This window comes from Hyaena hyaena, unplaced genomic scaffold (assembly GCF_003009895.1).
Source record: "Hyaena hyaena isolate Hyena2069 unplaced genomic scaffold, ASM300989v1 scaffold_756, whole genome shotgun sequence".
NCBI classification, from domain to species: Eukaryota; Metazoa; Chordata; class Mammalia; order Carnivora; family Hyaenidae; genus Hyaena; species Hyaena hyaena.
Window position 1 is genome coordinate 269,058 of NW_024081384.1, and position 19,533 is coordinate 288,590.

The 19,533-nt window shown below is 36.8% G+C and overlaps 1 protein-coding gene across 2 annotated transcripts in view; it reads right to left on the reverse strand.

Annotated features, from left to right (window-relative positions):
* Positions 1–19,533, reverse strand: part of SLC12A6 (solute carrier family 12 member 6) — a 93,407-nt gene that overhangs the window by 61,230 nt on the left and 12,644 nt on the right. The window contains exon 1 of one of the 2 annotated variants that reach the window (XM_039218322.1): positions 10,764–10,986. The exons of the other annotated variant lie outside the window; for it this stretch is intronic. Within the exon in view, the coding sequence (XP_039074253.1) occupies positions 10,764–10,887 (124 nt within the window). The 5' untranslated portion in view covers positions 10,888–10,986. Of the gene's footprint in view, positions 1–10,763; positions 10,987–19,533 lie in introns of those variants that run through there. 2 annotated transcript variants of the gene reach the window in all.

The following is a 19,533-nucleotide window of genomic DNA, read 5'->3' on the forward strand; positions in this document are numbered from 1 at the left end:
AAAAGAAAAAAAAAGTTATTTATTGAGATGACTTACATGCCATGAAATTCACCCATTAAGTGCTCAATTCAATGTTAATATATTCACACTGTTGTGCAAGTATCATCACAATCTTATTGTACATTTCAGTCCCCATACCCATGAGTAATCTCCATCTCATTCCTCCACTTTACTTAGCCAGAAGCTACCACTAATCTACTTTCTGTTTCCTAAATTTGGCTTTTCTGGACATCTCATATAAATGGAATCATACTATGTGGTCTTTTGTGACTGGCTTCTTCCACTCCACATAATGTTTTCAAGGCTCACCCATATTGTGGGATGTATCACTACTTCATCTGATTTTTATTGCCAAATAATATTCCATTATGTGGATATAACATATTTTATGTATCTATTCATCAATTAGTGGACATTTGGGTTATTTCTCTCTTACTTTTTGGCTACTGTGAATAATGCTGCTATGAACATCCCCATAGAAGATTTTGGGCAGACACATATCCTCATTTCTTTTGGGTATATATTCAGGAATAGAATCACTGGGCCATATGCTAACTATCTCTTTTTGTGGAACTGGCAATCTGTTTTCCAAAGTGGCTACACCATTTTATGTTCCCACCATAAGTATATGGATACTTCAATTTTTTCACATCCTTGTCAACACTTGTTATTGTCCACCTTTTTATTAGAGCCATCCTCATGGATGTGAAGTGGTATCTCACTGTGGTTTTGATGTGCATTTCCCTGATGACTAATGATGTTTACATGTGCCTATCAGCATTTGTTCCTCTCCTCTTCTCAATGTGGAAAGCTTTTGCCTCTTTACCACCCCCCAACAATTTTGAGGTTTTGCTTTGACTCATTTAGTACTTCTACATTATAATTATCGTTCCCTGAAGTATGTCACTTTTGGTTAGCATTTACACAATACATTCCCAGGAGAGTCTGTCATTCTACTATTTCTATTCCTTTCACCCCATGATCTCTGTTCGGGCTCGTTTATTTGGTTAAAAACCTTTCTTAAATATTTTCAGAGGGGTTAAACTGGTAACATATTTTCTAAATTTTCTCATACTACATAACTCATTACCCCTTGTAATGCGGATATCTTCAGTGGAAAAATGAATTTGGGATTAACAATCTCTTTTTCTTGGTGATCTGTGGATACCCTTCCACTGTCTCCTAATTTCCAGCTTAGAATTATGATGCCAGTCTGACAATAGGTATACCATCCTTTTTATCTGGAAGCCTCTAAGATGAATCAATGGAAATAAAAAATTTATCAGGATAACCCAATGTGTGTTTTATCACTCATATTCCCTAGAACTACCTTCCGCATGTTGAAGTCTTTAACTTAGGAAATTTTTTTCTATTCGTTTAATTATTCGTTCTCCTCCATTTTCACTCTTTTTTCTATAACCAATATAAACCACATTAGGTGCTCTGAATCTACCCTCCAAATGTCTTACTTTTTTTTCAATCTTTCATATTTTTGGCTCTGTACAATGAAATATTTCTTCCACTTGATCTTCCAAGCCAATAAGTGATCGCATTCACTTATTCCTTTATTCAGTAATTATGTACTATATGCTTACTACGTGCAAGACAGTGTTCTAGGCATTGGGTGTTTACAACAGATTAGCAATGTATGCATGAGAAAAAGTTCCTGCCCTTACAATGCTTACATTTTAGTGGAGACAGAATATAAAAAAACTGTACATGGGGGCACCTGGGTGGCTCAGTAGGTTAAGTATCTGACTTTGGCTCAGGTCATGATCTCACGGTTCATGGGTTTGAGCCCCGCATCGGGCTCTGTGCTGATGGCTAGCTCAGAACCTGAAGCCTGCTTTGGATTCTGTGTCTCTCTCTCTTTGACCCTCCCCTGCTCACACTGTCTCTCTCTCTCTCTCTCTCTCTCTCTCTCTCTCTCAAGCCTGCTTCGGATTCTGTGTCTCCCTCTCTCTGACCCTCCCCTGCTCGCTCTCTCTCTCAGAAATAAAACATTAAAAAAAAACCTGTACATGGACTGAGAATCCTTAGTATTTAGCTGCAAAATCATATATTTTGCTCTATGAAGTCTTTTGTACTTCACTTAAACTTCCTTAAATGCTATTATTTTCATATTCAAGTTACTGTCTTCCCCAGCATTTCTCTTTAGCTAGTCACCACATTGTTTATTCTAAGTGATTTTTCTCTTTCTGGTTGCCTGGCTTCCCTACATGGATTCTTTTCCTTTATTACCTCAGAGGGGCTTCGGTTTCATTGTTGGAGGACCACAAGTAAGTGGTAGCAGTCTCAAGAGAATGGACAGACAAAGCAGGCTCTATGCCCATAGGTGGACAGTCCAGCGGGCAAGCTGACAACTTGTGGAGGCCCACGAGGAAGCCTCCCAGCTCTCAGGTATCCTTACATCTCCCACCCTCAGAGACAGAGAGATATCAGTCCCTGGTTCTGTCCCTTTCTTCTCTCCTCCAGGAGTCCATGGATCTCTACCAAACCAAGCTCCCTCCTGGGTCTGCCATTGTTATCTTCACCCCAAGGCTCTTGACCAGCCCTGAGGAGCAAGTCCTGTGCCATCCCTCCCTGACAGACCTCCCACAGAGCCCAGGCCTCACTTGCGCCTAACTATTTTGGCTCCAGGGGCCATTTGGCTCAAACAAGGCAGATACAGGCTGGAGTCAGGAACAGAGGGATAGTGAGATTTCACCTTTCCAGAATCCACCCTGAAAAGGAAGCTCTGTTTACAGACTAATACTAAAAACATTCAAATCCTGGCAAATAGGTCAAAATTTCAAAAAGTCTCTATTAAGTCCAAACATCTTGCGTTCTATCATTTTCAACTACTGCCCTAATGTTAGCCTCTGAAAAATAGGAAGATCTTAATGTTACTTGAACTTAAAGGATACTGACTAGGTGGGCGAATTGTAAAAAATAACTGTTAAATAAAAGTCAGATAAAAGAGAGTACATACTCTATGATTCTATTCATATAAAATTCTAGGAAATGCAAACTAATGTACAGTGACAGAAAGCAGATCAGTGGTTGCCTGGGGGCCAGGCACGGAATTAGATGAATGGTTTACAAAAGGGTACAAGAAAACTTTTGGAGGCAATGGAAATGTTTATTATCTTGATTATGTTAACTGTTTCAGGAGGTATATACAGATGTCAAAACTCATCAAAATGTACACTTTAAATATGTGCAGTCTATTTTACATCAATTATTCCTCAATAAACTTTTAAAAGAGGAGTGCCTGGATGACTCAGATGGTTAAGTATCTGACTCTTGAGTTCAGCTCAGGTGACAATCTCACAGTTGTGAGATCAAGCCCTGTGTTGGGCTCTGTGCTGATCATGGAACCTGCCTGGGATTCTCTCTCTCCTTCTAAATAAATAAATAAACATGGAAAAAAAAAAAAAAACTTTAGAAGAAATATTGGCTGGGAAAAATATTTGCAATCTATATCACAAAGAGATGATATCCCTAAATATAAAGAACATGTAAAAGTAAAATACCAACAGATATGAATAGAAAGTCATGGAGTTTTTGTGGGTTTTAAATTTTCTATAATAAAAATACATAATTTTCAAAAATACATTAAAACACTATCCCTAGCCCTCATATAATTCACAATATAGTTGAAGAGATACAAATACAAATGCAAAGCCATTGCAAGTTTGGACCACGTTGCAAAGTATGTGTGCTGATCAATGTGGATCGATGCAATAATCAAAGTTGGGGTAGAAGATCAGACAATTCATCTTGGAGGAAATGAGTATGAGCCTGGTCTTGAGAAGACGTGGGTTTGCACAATTTTTGTGGTAGACCAGAAGCAGAAAGCAGAGGAAAAGAGAGTTCAAATGAAAAATATATGAACAAAGGCAGGAGATGGGAAAAGAGAAAGGCAGCTTTTGAAAAGGACTCTTTTTCACCATTCTTTTTTTTTTTTAAGTTTATTTTTATTTTTTGATAGAGATAGAGAGCAAGCCAGGGAGAGGCAGAGAGTGAGGGAAACAGAATTTTAAGCGGGCTCTATGCTATCAGTGCAGAGCCTGATGTGGGGACTCAAACTCACAAACCGTAAGATCATGACCTAAGCCAAAGTCAAATGCTCAACTGACTGAACCACCAAGGGGCCCCTCACTATTCTTACAGCAACCATCAAAATCTCTTGTCTCCAGGGGCACCTAGGTGGCTCAGTCCGTTAAGCCTCTGGTTTCATCTCAAGTGGTTCCCGAGTTTGAGTCCTGAGTTGGGCTCCACACTGACAGAGGGGAGCCTGCCTGGGATTCTCTCTCCCCTTCTCCCTCTGTGCCTCCCCTGCTTGTGCTCACTTTCTCTCTCTCTCTCTCAAAATAAATAAACTAAAAAAAAAAAATCTCTTATCACCAAAAGGTTAGTTATTAGTGGAAAGAACCCAAGGGAAAGGAAAGGGAATCTAATTCATTATATGAGGGCTTGGAATAGATTAAAATCATTTATAGTATTCATGCAACCACAGTCAATCTTTACTACGTTCTACCTATATTAGTATTTTTCTCTAAACAGACGTATTTTTACCTGGCTTCATTCTAAGATTCATTAAAAGAAATGTAACATTTTGTTTTTAATCTTTATTTATTTTTGAGAGTGAAAGAGAGACAGAGAGTGAGCAGCAGAGGGGGAGAGACAGAGGGAGACACAGAACTGGAAGCAGACTCCAGATTGTTGAGCGGTCAGCACGAAGCCCGACATGGGGTTGAACTCACGAGCCATGAGACCATGACTCGGATGCTTAAACTGACTGAGCCACCCAGGCGTCCCAAAATGTTACTTTTTCTAATATACTAAAATAAACACATCTTTCATGCATTCAGTAGTGTATTTATTTTTAAGTTATATTAAAATTATTTCACTTACTCCCTATGCCCATCATTAACATTTAGTTTTTAATGAAGTCTCTATCGTATCTCACTGATAAATGACCATCTCCCTAGAAATTTGAGGAGTGGAGGACCGGTAAAGGATTGTCAGAGTAAACCAGGTTTCTTGCTTGTTCAGACTTCTCAATTTTTAGCATCATTTCTAAGAGTATTCTACACCAAATTAAAGGGAAAAAAAATCCCACACATGAAAAGGGAGAAGCAGCAAGTAACTTTCCATTAATTTTGAGAACTACACAGAGGAAAGAATTAGAATCTAACAAGAATTAGGAAATTCTAATTGAATTCTAAATTCTACTGAGAAAATAGAGCAACCTAGTTCAGAAAACATAAATAATTATGTCTGTTTAAAGTAGAGGAACAATGTGGTGTGGAGAAAAGAAAAAAGGCTTTAATCACAAAGATCTTAGTCTGAATTCTTTATCTATCACTTAAACAGTTTATCTAGTTTCTTGGCACCTAAATTCCCTCATCTGTACAATGGTGATAATGATTGCCTGTCCTGGCTGTTGTGAAGATTAAATAAGCCAGTATTTTTAACACACTTGGCATACAATAGGTACTCAACAGTTACTACTATAATGTTGATGACATTTTGTAATGTAAAACCATTGCCTCTTTCAACCTGGCAAAACCAAGAAATGCTAAAGTGTTTAAAGTTTATCAGTTTACAATCTATCTTTGTAACCTATCCCAAATGTCCAAATTCAGTCTGAAATTTGAAAACTTTTGAGTATTTTACAATATTCTACAACTACACTTAACATTTTTATAATCCTAAACTAAATGCTGCTTTGAGTATAGATTATAAGAATATTAAGCAATAACTATATATATATATATATAAGAAATTTTATCTTTATAGAATTAAATCAGTTCCAATCTGGTATAACCCCTGTTGGGCAAAAGTAGCAGATGGTACACAGAGGATTGGAAGCAAGGAAAATTAGGGGAAAGATTCTAAAAACCTGGTGATAAGAGTACTGAAATAGAGAATAAAAAAGTTCAATATCGTCAGAGCGTAACATAAAGAAGGGTTAGCAATCTAAAGTTTTAAGATGTAAAAATAATTGAAAGGAATCAGAATCAAATTTGTATTGTTGTATTAGGTCTTAGATATAGCATGAAAATACATAGTAAAAAGAATTGGCAATGTATTTCAGGGAGGTGTTCTTTCTGACAATGATGGAATAGAATGGGGTAGGAAGGGAAGCAGAAAAACATGTCTCATTGAGTCACCTTTTAAGGATAAACTTTTGAGGAGTGTGTGGGTGGCTCAATCAGTTAACCATTGAACCCTTGATTTCGTCTAAGGTGATCTCAAGATCATGAGATCAAGCCCCACATCCGGCTCTATGCTGGGTGTGGAGCTTGCTTAAGATTCTCTCTCTCCCTGTGCCCTTGCCCTGCTCCTGCCCACACACTCTCAAAAAAAAAAAAAAAAAAATTTTTTTTTAAATAAAAAGGATAAACTTTTGAACCTCAGATTTTAAGACAGCAGATGTGAATTTTTGTTAGTTGGGTTTGTAAAAAGCCCACGTGAATAGTTAAAAGGACACACACAAGAAGCTTTAAATTTTTACTACAGAAAAGATTTAATTTTTTGTTTTAAGTAGGCTCCACACCCAACACAGGGCTTGAACTCACAACCGTGAGACCAGAGTCACAGACTCTACTTAATGAATGGGACAGCCAGGTGCCCCTAGAAAAGATTTTGTTTTAATCAATACAAAGAAACTCTTCAGTTGTGTATTTCAACCTAGTTCAATGTTAGTAAAAGAAAGCAGTCCTAGCATCTCCTTTAGAACATAAGCTTTCATGCGTAACAGGCAGAACTAAAAGCAGTCGAACATCTTGTGGGTTAATAAAATTTAAATTCTATATAACACAATCTCTCTCATAGTATGCTCTCATACCATTTGAACTATTTGACAGTTAATATCTGGACATGCTATTCAACAATGTAGGTTCCTTTCTTTTCTGTTACAGGTCTGTTTCTGAAAATTTCCTTAGAATCCTATTTCAAAGAAAGGAGAAGTCTTCCAATCTGCTATTTGTATATATCAAGTGAAAGGTAAATCTAGCAGCTGAAATCTGCCTAATCCATAGACACTGTAAGAAGATCCAAGGAGGGGAAGAACAATTATTTCAGAGAAACACTTTAATAAACTCAATAAACACTTACACACATGAATGGATGTAACCTTTATACCTGATTAAATAAGTTTAATAGTAAAATTCAGTTGCCCTGTTCCTATAAAACCCATCATAGATTTGATAACATGAAATCCTGTGGACAAATGGACATTAAGATATAAAGTAACTTACTCTTAAAAAAATAATGACTTCCCATCATGGTGTGATGGGAAGCACATAAAATTTAGAAGTTTGAACACTGACTCTGCTACTACTCTCATGTAGCTCAAGGCAAGTACTGTCCACAGACAGCCTCGGTGTAGCTCTAAAAAGGCACTGACACCCACTATTCCCACAGAGTGAAGAGAAGATGAAACTGATAATCCTTCATTAAGTAGCCTCATCTCTTAGCCCTCTTTACCATATGTCCCATGTGCTAACTGCCTTAAACTTTTGTTTTGCACAGTTTCTATACCCTCCTCTCATTCCTGCTATTGTTTTACTATTACTTGGAATCTTCTCTAGATCTCCCTTAAAGAATCAGTTGTGTCCCCATCCTCGGAGATACCCATCTAGGGTTCCTTGTAAGCAATATTATTCTCTCCATCATCTGGTACCCAAAGCTGTTTCTTTTTGTTCTTACTAAACAACCAATCACAGTAAGTAAAAGGTGGCTCTTATTTTTGAATTCTGTGTCACACATGGAATAAGTGCTTTATATTCGTTTTCCCATGTAATTCGCAACTACCATGTAAAGTAGGTACTGTTATTCCTTTTGTTTTATCCAAGAGCAAAGTAAGGGTTAGAGAAGTTAAATAACTTGCTCAAAGTCACTCAAGTAATAATTAACACAAATTATCACTACTTTTAATTAGTAATAATTAGTAGGACTGGGATTCAAAGCCAGGTCCCCAGCTCCAAAGCCATTCTGCTGCTTTCAGTGTGGAACTTATACTTCCTATGCATTTGTAGTCTTAAGAAGAATGTACAACACATGGCATGATATTTGCATTCAACATGTGTTTAGTGAATTAAAAAGGCAGGAAAAAGTCTATTCATGAATAGCCTCTTATGTGCAATTCACCTGGATCCAGAGATACAAAAATGTTTGACAAAGTCTCTAGCCTCAAGGAACTATAGTTCGTCTACTGGGGTAAGAGAGACAAATATAACAGGTGATTGTAACACAGATGTGGTTCTATGGACAGGTTGCTGAGAAAACATAGGATAGGGTACCTAATCTGGATAGGGAAGGAGGAAAGTAGTCAAGAAAGAGATGTTAGGAAAAGTCTGAGTTTCTGCTTTTCCCTTTAAAACCAATTAAGCAGGGGTGCCTGGGTGGCTCAGTTGGTTAAGCGACTTCAGCTCAGGTCATGATCTCACCGCTCCTAAATTCGAGCCCCGTATCAGGCTCTGTGCTGACAGCTCAGAGCCTGGAACCTGCTTCAGATTCTGTGCCCCCACTCCCTTTCTCTCTCTCTCTCTCTCTCTCTCTCTCTCTCTCTCACTCTCTGTCCCTCTCCTGCTCACACTCTCAGTCTCTCAAAAATAAAATTAAAAAAAAATTTTTTTTTAAATAAGCAAGGATCTACTAGATTGGTAGGTAGCATGCTAGGAATTAATGTACTTCTTAAAATTACCTTAAATTATGTCTATACTCATATTTCTATTTTATCTCAAATTATGTCTAGTTCAAATAAATCTCACCTTCAAAAAAATCACATTTTAAAGAATGATCTGCTTTCTAAATATGTTCCATTTATATGAAAGTACATATTTCTCTCCTCAGAGATACAGAGAGAAAAACATTTAAAAAGTGGTTATAAAACTGGCTAGCGTTGGAAGTGCTTGCCACAAAACCACAATCAACTTAGGAGATTTTTTAACTCAGAAGAACAAGGGGCTAAAACTTACTACATTTCAAGCAACTGCTCCCAAAACACCATCTATCCTCAAGAATGTTAGAATCTAAAAAAAAAAAAATCCTCCTCCCAAAAAAAAAAAACCCTTTTAATTAAGTTTTCCCCATAGGTTTCCCTCCTTCCCCTCTAATTTAACCCTACAATAAAGAAAATACAATTTAGATAATATATTCCCATTAGTTGTTCACTTACCAAACAACAGTTCATTCAAGTGGACACTTTCAGGCTGTCATGGAAAACGCCAAAATAAAAAGCCTTATTAAATTCAAGTTAGATTTATATCTGTAACTCTTTTGCCCAAAGCAATAACTATGGAAAAACATAAATTAAGCCTAGCAATGTCACTTATTACAAAGTTGGTTGCTATCAAAAATTTTTACAGCTATTCTAGGTGGTTGCTAATAGATTAAATGATTTCAACACTGTTGTAATCCGAGGAAAGCAGATTTCACCAAACATGACGGGACCAGTAAAGATGAAATAATAGAGTAGAGGTAGTGAAGAAAGGAAATAAAAAGCAATGATAAGTGAAATGAGGTACAGACAGACTTTACTTGTTTACATCTTGTGAAATTAATTAAGACAACAGCAAAGCCAAAAGCCTAAAGGGATTAAAATCTAAAGGCAACAAACGTAAGCAACTAAGAAAGTAACTTCAAACATACATGATCCGGAGAGAAAACCTAACTTCTGTGAGCTAAAGTTGCGGAGAATCAGGGTCATAGTAGCCTAAACTCACTTCCAATTTATCATCCTTGACTATTCAGCAAAATGAAAACAACCTGGCAAATAGTGTCCATAAAATCGTATCTGCCCCTAGTAAATTTTCTCACTAAAAGGAAAAAATAAAAGGAATTTTTTTGTAGTCCTTTGTCTTTGTTAGAGATTCTTAAAAACTCATGAAGGCTTCCTAAGACAGAAGACAGTGAATAGTTTACAGAAAGAAATTATGATGTGTTACTTGCTGTAAGGAAAAGCTAGAATCACAGAATTAAAAGAAATTTTGAGAGATTATTTATTCCCTTAGACTTTACTCACATACTAGGGAAGGTTTTTTTTTTGACAATTTGTGAAATTTATAGACTTAAAAAAATAAAGGGCTTTAAACTACTTCTATCTTTAATACAGTATTAACTAACACTTTAATTGCATGTTTAAAAATTCAAAACCACAATCCCGCCAGCAGTTGTAACTGTTAGCATTTAGAGAAAATAACAGGGATAATAACATTCATCAAATTTACTAAAACTGATGTTATGCTAGTCACCATAATGATCAACTGTACTGCTTTCATTAAAGAATTCTTAGACCCTGAGCTACTGAATTAATGTTTAACTGGTAAACTGAGGCAAAATACTGGATAACCTGAGAAGGCACGAGTGCAGAGTCCACTGTACAAAACTACTGAACCATGCTCTCCCCCTTTCTGTACTTTTCCAGATATATTTTAAACTGAGCAAAAGGTAAAATTCAAATTCTGCATAATTGACTCTGACTGTGCCTTTCTTTTCACTTGAAAACTCTTCTCAAGCACTGCCACCGATTCAATTTCACCTGTAGGTAATGAACACAGAACTCATTGTAGGGGAAAACCAACCAGAATGGGAAAAAAAAGAGAAGTTATCAGATATACAAGGGAGTGAAACAGTTGACTGAAAAACACCTTAACCACAATACTTTTCCTCCATCCTTGAGGAGGTATTTTTAAAAACATTTTAGTCATCACCATTTCTTTCAGGAAAGACCCCCAAAGGTTCCAAAAGTTCCCAAGTTGAGTACTCACCTGGTTCATCTGAATGCTGAATCAGGGCTTTTATTTCTGCTAAGCTGGTCTCCCCGTCTTGGGAAACCGAAGCTGCTGCCCCCTCCTCTGGGTCCTCTACCTTGGTCACCGTGAAGTGTGGCATTGTTACAGTTGGAAATCCCGTGCTCGTTCCGTATTTACAATGCCTTCCACTCTACCTTCCTGACCTAACCTCTTCCCTGCTGTGCCCCTTTCGGACTCAAATCACTGCCTACGGGAGACGGAGGCTGGGAAGAGGGAAGTACTTTCTGCTCACGTGACCTACAGCCCCAAGGGAGTGGAACGCTGGTAGACCCGCCTCCCAGTGTTTATCATTCACTCCACAGGATTAGGCACTCCACCCCTGGCTAATGGTGGTTAAGCTCAAGAATCCCAAGAACTTTTTAGGCCGCTTTTCCAGAGCTGCCAAAAGCTGCGAGTGGGCAGAATTCATGACCTGCCGCCCACTGCGTCCTCACCCGCTCGTTTCCTTCACTTAAGTTGTTTCCATCCCTATGTGCACGTCATGATCTCAACCTCTGCCCTCGTATTTCACACGAGAAAGATTAGGGAACAGCTCATTGTACAAACGTTCCTTTTTAAGAGAAACTGACACCACATAAATCTAGAAAATGAAAACAAATTATTTGTAAGCTTCTGTTGTTGCTTTATTTCGAAGCATATGAAAAAGTCAATTTCTTTGGTCCAGATGAGATCACTCATTCAGTAAGTATTCAATGAATGCCTACATATTTCTACAAAGCATAGTTCTAGATACTATAGTGTATACCACAACTTCCAAAAAAAGACATTAATATTCTCCAAAGTCCAAGTTTGTTTAAAAGAACGAAATATTTTTAAAGAGTTCAGACTTTTTATTTTTGGTACAAAGAGTTTAAACATCGTGTTTTAAAGAAAAAAAAATTAAGAAAATCCCTCTGATTAGGAGGTGTATAATTCCTTCAACACATTTAACATATTTATCTTGGTATATTTTATCAGATCCAGTATCCAGTGCTCATTTGATGGCTTTAACTATAGAGTATGAGGTCTATCTCTGCACACAGATAAGTGAGTTTGGTACTTTGAGCCCTGTGTTAACTTCCATGTTCGTGATGTAATATAAGGGCCTTGTTGTTAGTAACACCTGACAGGTAAGGCTGCACTAAATTTAACAGAGAAGGAATGATAGTCTATAATCCTCATTTATTCCTATACCACTTCTAAAAGAGAAGGAAACCAATAGTTGTTAAAGACCTACTTTGTACTCTCCATTGCACTAGAAACTTTTCATTATGATCTCGTTTAATCATCACAGAAACATTAGGCTAAGGAACTTGCCTAAAGTCAGAGTTTGTAAACAGCAAAGCACAACCAAAAATCTGTAATACCCTTGTTAGTAGGCAGCATGGAAGTTTCACAGAAAGAAAACTCATACACACGCCCCTAAATTTTAGTTCATGGGTTCCCAGATAGGACTGATTTGTAACCTTGGCTGCACACTGTAATCACCTAGAGAAATTTATAAAATACTAATGCCTGAGTCCTATCCCAGATACTGTAATTTAATTGCTCTGGAGTCTGGGCAATAAGGTTTTAAAAGCTCCTCTATTTCCCAGATGGTTCAAACAAGCAGCCAAGATCACAAACTACTACTATATGGGAAAAAGAAGTTTATCACCTAAGAAGTCTTTTTTTTTTTTAATTTTTTAAAATGTTTTATTTATTTCTGAGAGAGAGAGAGAGAGAGAGAGAGAGAGACAGCATGAGCAGGGGAGGGTCAGAGAGAGAGGGAGACATAGAATCTGAAGGAGGCTCCAGGCTCTGAGCTGTCAGCACAGAGCCCAAAGTGGGGCTCGAACTCACGAACCGTGAGATCATGACCTGGGCCGAAGTTGGACACTCAACCAACTGAGCCACCCAGGCGCCCCCTAAGAAGTCTTTTTTAACTATTTAATTTTTGAAAGAAACATAAGTTAAGTGTGGTAGTGCCTTAGTGATTTTCCCACACTTCCAACTCAGGTAGCTATTAACTTATTCAAAGGAACTTACTTAACTACCAAATTGTTGAAAATTTCAAGAGTAGATTCTGGGTTCCAAATTCTTTACTACTTCAGTGCCACTAGCTATTTCCAATAGGATCTTGCCTTTCATATTTATTATATAAAGAGAGTTGAACTACTGCTAATCTACAGTTGATGGACATGAACAATGACTTGTGTTATACATCTGTGCACAGCTTGTGCATATAAGTCTGTGTACAAATGTTATCCTGTCACCTCTCCCCTCTAAAAATATTCACAAACCAAATAAGTAGGAAGGTAAAATATTCCTGTTGATCTATGATAGGAGTATTTATTTACCAAACTCGATGATTTGATACCACGGTGCTCAACAATTTTAAAGTAGTTCTCTCCTAGAGTGGACTATAGATAAAAGCGCAATGGCATAAAACATTGAAGACAAAGTTAAAGTTAAGACAGAAAAAGCTGGGTGTGGAGGGGAACTGGTAAAGCTGAGGGGAGTGCTGTATGGACACTGATTAGATAGGAAGGTAGGATATAAGGGAACGATATTTAAACTACAATAAACTACCATAATGGGACACCTGCCTGGCTTAGTTGGTAGAGCCTGCAACTCCGGATCTTGGGGTTGTAAGTTGGAACCCCACATTGGGTGTAGAGACTACTTAAAAAATAAATAAAATTTAAATATCAATAAACTACCACAATGAAGTACCACTGCATATCCACACTAATGGCTAAAACGAATAAGACTGCAAACAGCAAATCTTGTGAGAATATTAAACAAAGGATACTTTCACAGATTGTTACTCAGTGTAAATTGTTCCATCCACTTTGGGAAAAGGTCTAGTACTCTCCCCTATAACCCAGCAATTGCACTCCTAGGTATTTATCCCCCCAAATGAAAACATATTCCCACAAAAAGACTTGTCCAAGAATATTCATACCAGCTTATTAACAATAACCAAAAACTGGAAACAACCCAGTGTATATTCACAGCAGAATGGATAAACCAACTGTGACGTATTCATACAAAAGATTACTATTGAGACATAAAAAAGGAATGACTCAGTGATACAAGCAACAATATGAATGCATATCAAAACATCATGCTATGTGAAAGCAGCCTTAAAAGAGTGCACAATATATGAACCCCACTATATGAGGTTTTACAACAGGCAAAACTAATCTATGGTGCAAAAAAAACCCACAAAAAACAAAAAACAGGACAATAGCTGCCTCTGGGGGGAGGGAGACGTAGAAATACTGAATTAGAATTCAGTATTTGTAGGTTTTAAATATATTTATACATGTATTTATTTATTTTGAGAGAGAGTGTGAGCAGGGGAGAGGCAGAGAGAAAGGGAAAGAGTCCCAAGCAGGGTCCGCATTGTCATCACAGAGCCTGACGTGGGGCTCAATCTCTTGACCTCAAGCTTATGACCTGAGCCGAAATCAAGAGCCGGCCACTTAACCAACTAAGCCACTCAGGCATCCCTGTAGCTTTTTTTTTTTTTTTTTGGTGAACTTTTCATATAATTTTAAATGAACACTAGCTAACTTTTGATGAATGCATACACCTATGGAATCCTAAACTCTTAACAAGATGTAGAATATTACCATCACTACAAATACCGAATTCTAATTAATAATATGCATTTTGAAGTATCTGGGAGAGGTGAACTGATATCTGCAATTTACCCTGAAATGCAGTAAGAAAGATGGATAAATACGTGTTAGGAAAAGTACAATAAAATGTTAATGATAGATTCTGAGTGGTGGGACAGGTGTTCACTTATATAAAAGTCTTTCAACTTTCTGTATGTTTGAAAATTTTCATAACAAAACACTGAAAAAATACAATAAACTGACACTATTATGAAAATAAACACACAATCAGAGACCAGGAGAAAATATTCATGAAACATGTACTTGACAAAGGACTTCTATGTTGAATATATAAAAATCCTCTACAACTAAATAGTAAGACAGATACAAAATAGACACTTCACAAAGATAATTACATAAATGGCTAAAAAGCACTTGAAAAGGTGCTCAAAATCATTGATTTTTCAGGAAATGCAAATTAAAATCACCATTAAAACTTCTGGCAAGGATGTAGAACAACTGTTGGTGGGAATATAAAATAATACAACCATTTTGGAAAAAGGTCTGGCAGCTTTTTAAAATTTTGTCTTTTTTTTTTTTTTTTAATTTGAGAGAGAGAGAGGGAGAGGGAGCAGAAGAGAAGGACAGAGGGAGAGAGGGAGATAGACAATTTTAAGTATGTTCCATGACCACAGGGCTTGATTCCATGACTTTGGAATCATGACCTGAGTCCAAATCAAGAGCTGGATAGACACTCAACCGACTGAGATACCCAAGTGCCCTTTCTATAAATTTTGAACAAGTATGTTTAAACATTTTTTGTTTATTTTTTGAGAGACAGACAGAGCACAAGTGGGGGAGGGGCAGAGAGGGAGGGAGACACAATCTGAAGCAGGTTCCAGGCTCTAAGCTGCCAGCACAGCGCCAGAGGTGGGGCTTGAACCCACCAACTGTAAGACCATGACTTGAGCTGAAGTCAGATGCTTAACTGACAGAGCCACTCAGGCGCCCCAAACAAGTATGTTTATAAAGCTTTATTCATAACAGCCCAAATAGGAAACACCCCAGTTGTCCATCAATAAGATAAACCTGTAGTATATTCATACAATATTCATACAATACAGTATTACTCAACAATTACCAGGAACAAACTACTGACACATTCAATAACATGGATGAATCTCGGAAACATTTTACGTTATACATTACACATTAATCATATGCATATAAAAGAGTTTAGAGTTGAAGCATAACTGATGCCCATAACTTATTTCAAAATGTCTTAAAAATAGATGAATCCAATGGAAGAGATAGATATATGGTAAGACAAATATAGCGTAATGTTAATTGTAGCATCTGGAGGATAAAGATATGGGTGTTTACCAAAAGCCTTACAGTTTTTCTGTATGTTTTAAAATTTCATAATAAAATGTTGGAAAAAACACAGCGATTATCTTCAAAAAGATCTTTAGATGTGAGTATGGAGCAAAGCACTTATGGGTCAAATTCCATTTCACATAAAATTTAGGCAGCTACATAAATGCTAGTCCTGTGCTTTGATTTTACAGTGTTGAATGTTGTTTGAAATGAGTCACCATACAAGTTTTAAATATTTAGTTTTACATTTAAAAAAATCTATGGTATTTCTTTCAAATCTTTTTTTTTTTTTTTAGTTTATTTATTTAGAGATAGAGACAACATGAGCAGGGGAGAGGCAGAGAGAGAGAGGGAGAAGAGAGAATCTCAAACAGGCTCTGCACCATGAGCACAAAGCCCAACGTGGGGCTAGAACTCACAAAACCTGGCAATCATGACCTGAGCTGAAACTAAGAGTTGGAAGCGTAACTGACTGAGCCACCAAAGTGCCCCTATGGTATTTTTTAGTAGTAAGACATAAGCCCAGGCTAGGGCAAAAGGGCATTTATAATGGCATTACTCCCATAGTGCTTTGTACATTAGGCCAAATATTATATATTATTTATATTACTAGTTTCAGTAAAACTTTTTGACATTATGTTTGTTTTTTAAAAAGCATGCCCACTATGGGTAATATTTTGAAAGTACAATTTATTGTGCTACACTATCCAATTACTTATTTTTAATCAGAGCTAACAACTCATGACAACCAGCATTTTGTTTTATTCAACCCATTTATTTAAAAAGACAAAGACAGGGGCGCCTGGGTGGCTTAGTCGGTTAAGCGTCTGACTTTCGCTTAGGTCATGATCTCACGGTTCGTGGGTTCGAGCCCCGCATCGGGCTCTGTGTTGACTGCCAGCTCAGAGCCTGGAGCCTGTTTCAGTCTGTGACTCCCTCTCTCTCTGACCCTCCCCTGCTCACACTGTCTCTCTCTCTCTCTCCTAGAAATAAATAAAAAATATTAAAAAAAAAATTTAAAAAAAAAAAAAGACAAAGACAAATTACATTTAGTGAAAGGATTTGAAGAATTAAGGGAAAGTAAGTGGAAAAGTATTTTCAACAGAAGGGTTCTCTTCCAGGTTGTACTCTACTGTTATACTACATCACTCAATTTTAGAGCGAATCGTATATACATTTCCTCTTCCTTCTCAGAACCTGAGAACTGTATTATACAAAAGCCATACACAAATAACCTAGAACCACACTATGTCTTGCTGAAATGATTCTTAGGAATCTACTAATGCATGCTGAAAATGAATTTATGATGCAAGAAAACTTCTATAAGTGAGCAGTAAGCAAAATCTCTGGAGTTAAAAACCACACACATTTTGAATACTTGAGTTTTACCAAATGTCATTCTGTTCATTTCTGAGAGCATTTTTCAGGTATGTTGTTAAGGACTTAGTAACATATTAAATAGTATTCTTTTAAAAAAATAAAAAATGCACCTAGAATTTGACTAAAGGTACTACCAGCATGCTATTAAAAAGCTGGAAAAGTGTAAAACAGAACAGTAGCCCTTCCTTGACATACACAATGTAGATTTAGCTCATCTGTTTACACCTTTTCCACAGAATTCAGTCTCTCATAGACACACACACATTTAGTGGGGATGGTGTGCAAAGAAAAATGGATGCTGATCTGGAAACAGATTCAAATCTTATGAATCTCTCCAAAACTCTTGTAATTTGAAGATACCATTCAGAGTGCTTTATCTACTATTGAGATCCAGCCACACTTGAGAGAACCCTCAAAAGTGTAACCAGTAGACAGTTTTGTGCTTATAGTATTTGGCTTATTACAAATGGTGTTTTTACAACAAATAGTAAACAAAGTGGAATCTACTTGCAAGCAGTTGTTTTTCTCCCCCCAAACAGTTGCTTCTAATGTAGTAAGTTATTACTTCAAAATATTCAGGATAGACATTTTCATCATATCATTGTAATTGCCAGCCAGCAACTAAATATAAGTAGAAAACTACATTATGCTTTAATTTTCTTGATCAAGGTAAATTTATGATCAACTTTGAACAACAAAGGTTAATTACGTTGTACCCTCAGTAAACTCTTCATGAAGTTTACATAGCAATAAACCCTTCATAGTCTTTAGTCTATAAATCTTTCTAACAATAAATTTGTCTTATTAGGAGATGTTGTTTGACAGGAAAAAGATGTGAATTAAACAATTTCATTAAAATGTCTGAATTACAGATTTCTAAAAAAGCACAGAATTTTCAAATATTTTAACTTCTTATCTTCAAATTTTAAGAGAAGAAAGAGGTCATGTGTTAGAGCAGGCATTCTTAAGGAAAATATCAGGCTTGCATAAAGGACTAACCTACTCCCTGACAGGCTTTAAAGGGCCACTGGTAGAGAAACACTACCTCATGTGGTATCATTCAGAAGGTCAGGCAAACATTCAAAAGAACAGTGCTTTGCAAATTATTGCTGGTAAAGGAATATTTTTCTTTATATTCAGAATTCATTGTGAGCTAAAAATCTTGTAAAAAAATAATAAAAAAGAATTACTAGAATAGAAAAATATCAAAACACAAGTTCTAATTTTTATTATTAGATTTGACATAAAATTGCTCTATCAAACTGCTGAGCAAGTGTTTTAAAGCTTTCAATTTCTGAACTTACCTCCTCACAGACAGCTCATGGACCAGCACTATTTACATACTAAGCTCCATCACTATGTTAAAGAGTATTGTAAACATATTACTGGCAGTTCATTACTTAAATTTAGAGCTATAGCTAGAAAAGCATACAAACTCTCATTCTTAAGTAGAAAATGTATATATATATTTCCCTAACATATCAGCAAACCCTTTTTCCCCTTCAGACACTGGACAGTAAATAGGGGTTTAAAATATTGAAATGATCACAAATTCTAAATTTTGCCTTATGTAGACAATTACAGAAAGAACTATAGAGTTTATCAATTACTTTGGTGAAGACTACCATGGATAGTAAGAACTTTAAACTCTTAAATCTCACAATTACATAAAATTGTCTATGAAAATGGGTTTTTATAAAATGGCATCAGTGATGAATATATAACATGTGTTGGGGCTAACAACTGAAAGACAATAAATACATGAGACATTATTTTCTGATGGATTCATAATACTGCATTGTAAGAAAGAGACTTTTCCAAATCAAAATGTCAGGAAAATCTCATGAAGCTGAAGAAGTCATGCATTATTCAATACATATTTGAGTGCCCACTATGTACCAGGACATAGGAATACAATGGAGAAAAAGACACTGTTCCTGCCCTCAAGGAGCTCACAATCATGTTATCTACCTCACTATATAATAAAAGTCAATATTAAACCAATTCTGCAAGTACAACACAGTGTAAGCATAAAACCTTGAGGGCACAATACACCATTACAGGTGTGATTCTTCACTAACAGAAAGAATGTAGTAGGAGGATAGTTGATGGCTAGCCAATTTGATAGCTACATCACCTATTTTGGCTGCTGACCCAAATATTAAAGAAGGCATTATTAGGGGGGCCTGGGTGGCTTAGTCGGTTAAGCGTCCGACTTTCGCTTAGGTCATGATCTCGCGGTTTGTGGGTTCGAGCCCCGCATCGGGCTCTGTGCTGACTGCCAGCTCAGAGCCTGGAGCCTGTTTCAGTCTGTGACTCCCTCTCTCTCTGACCCTCCCCTGCTCACGCTGTCTCTCTCTCTCTCTCCTAGAAATAAATAA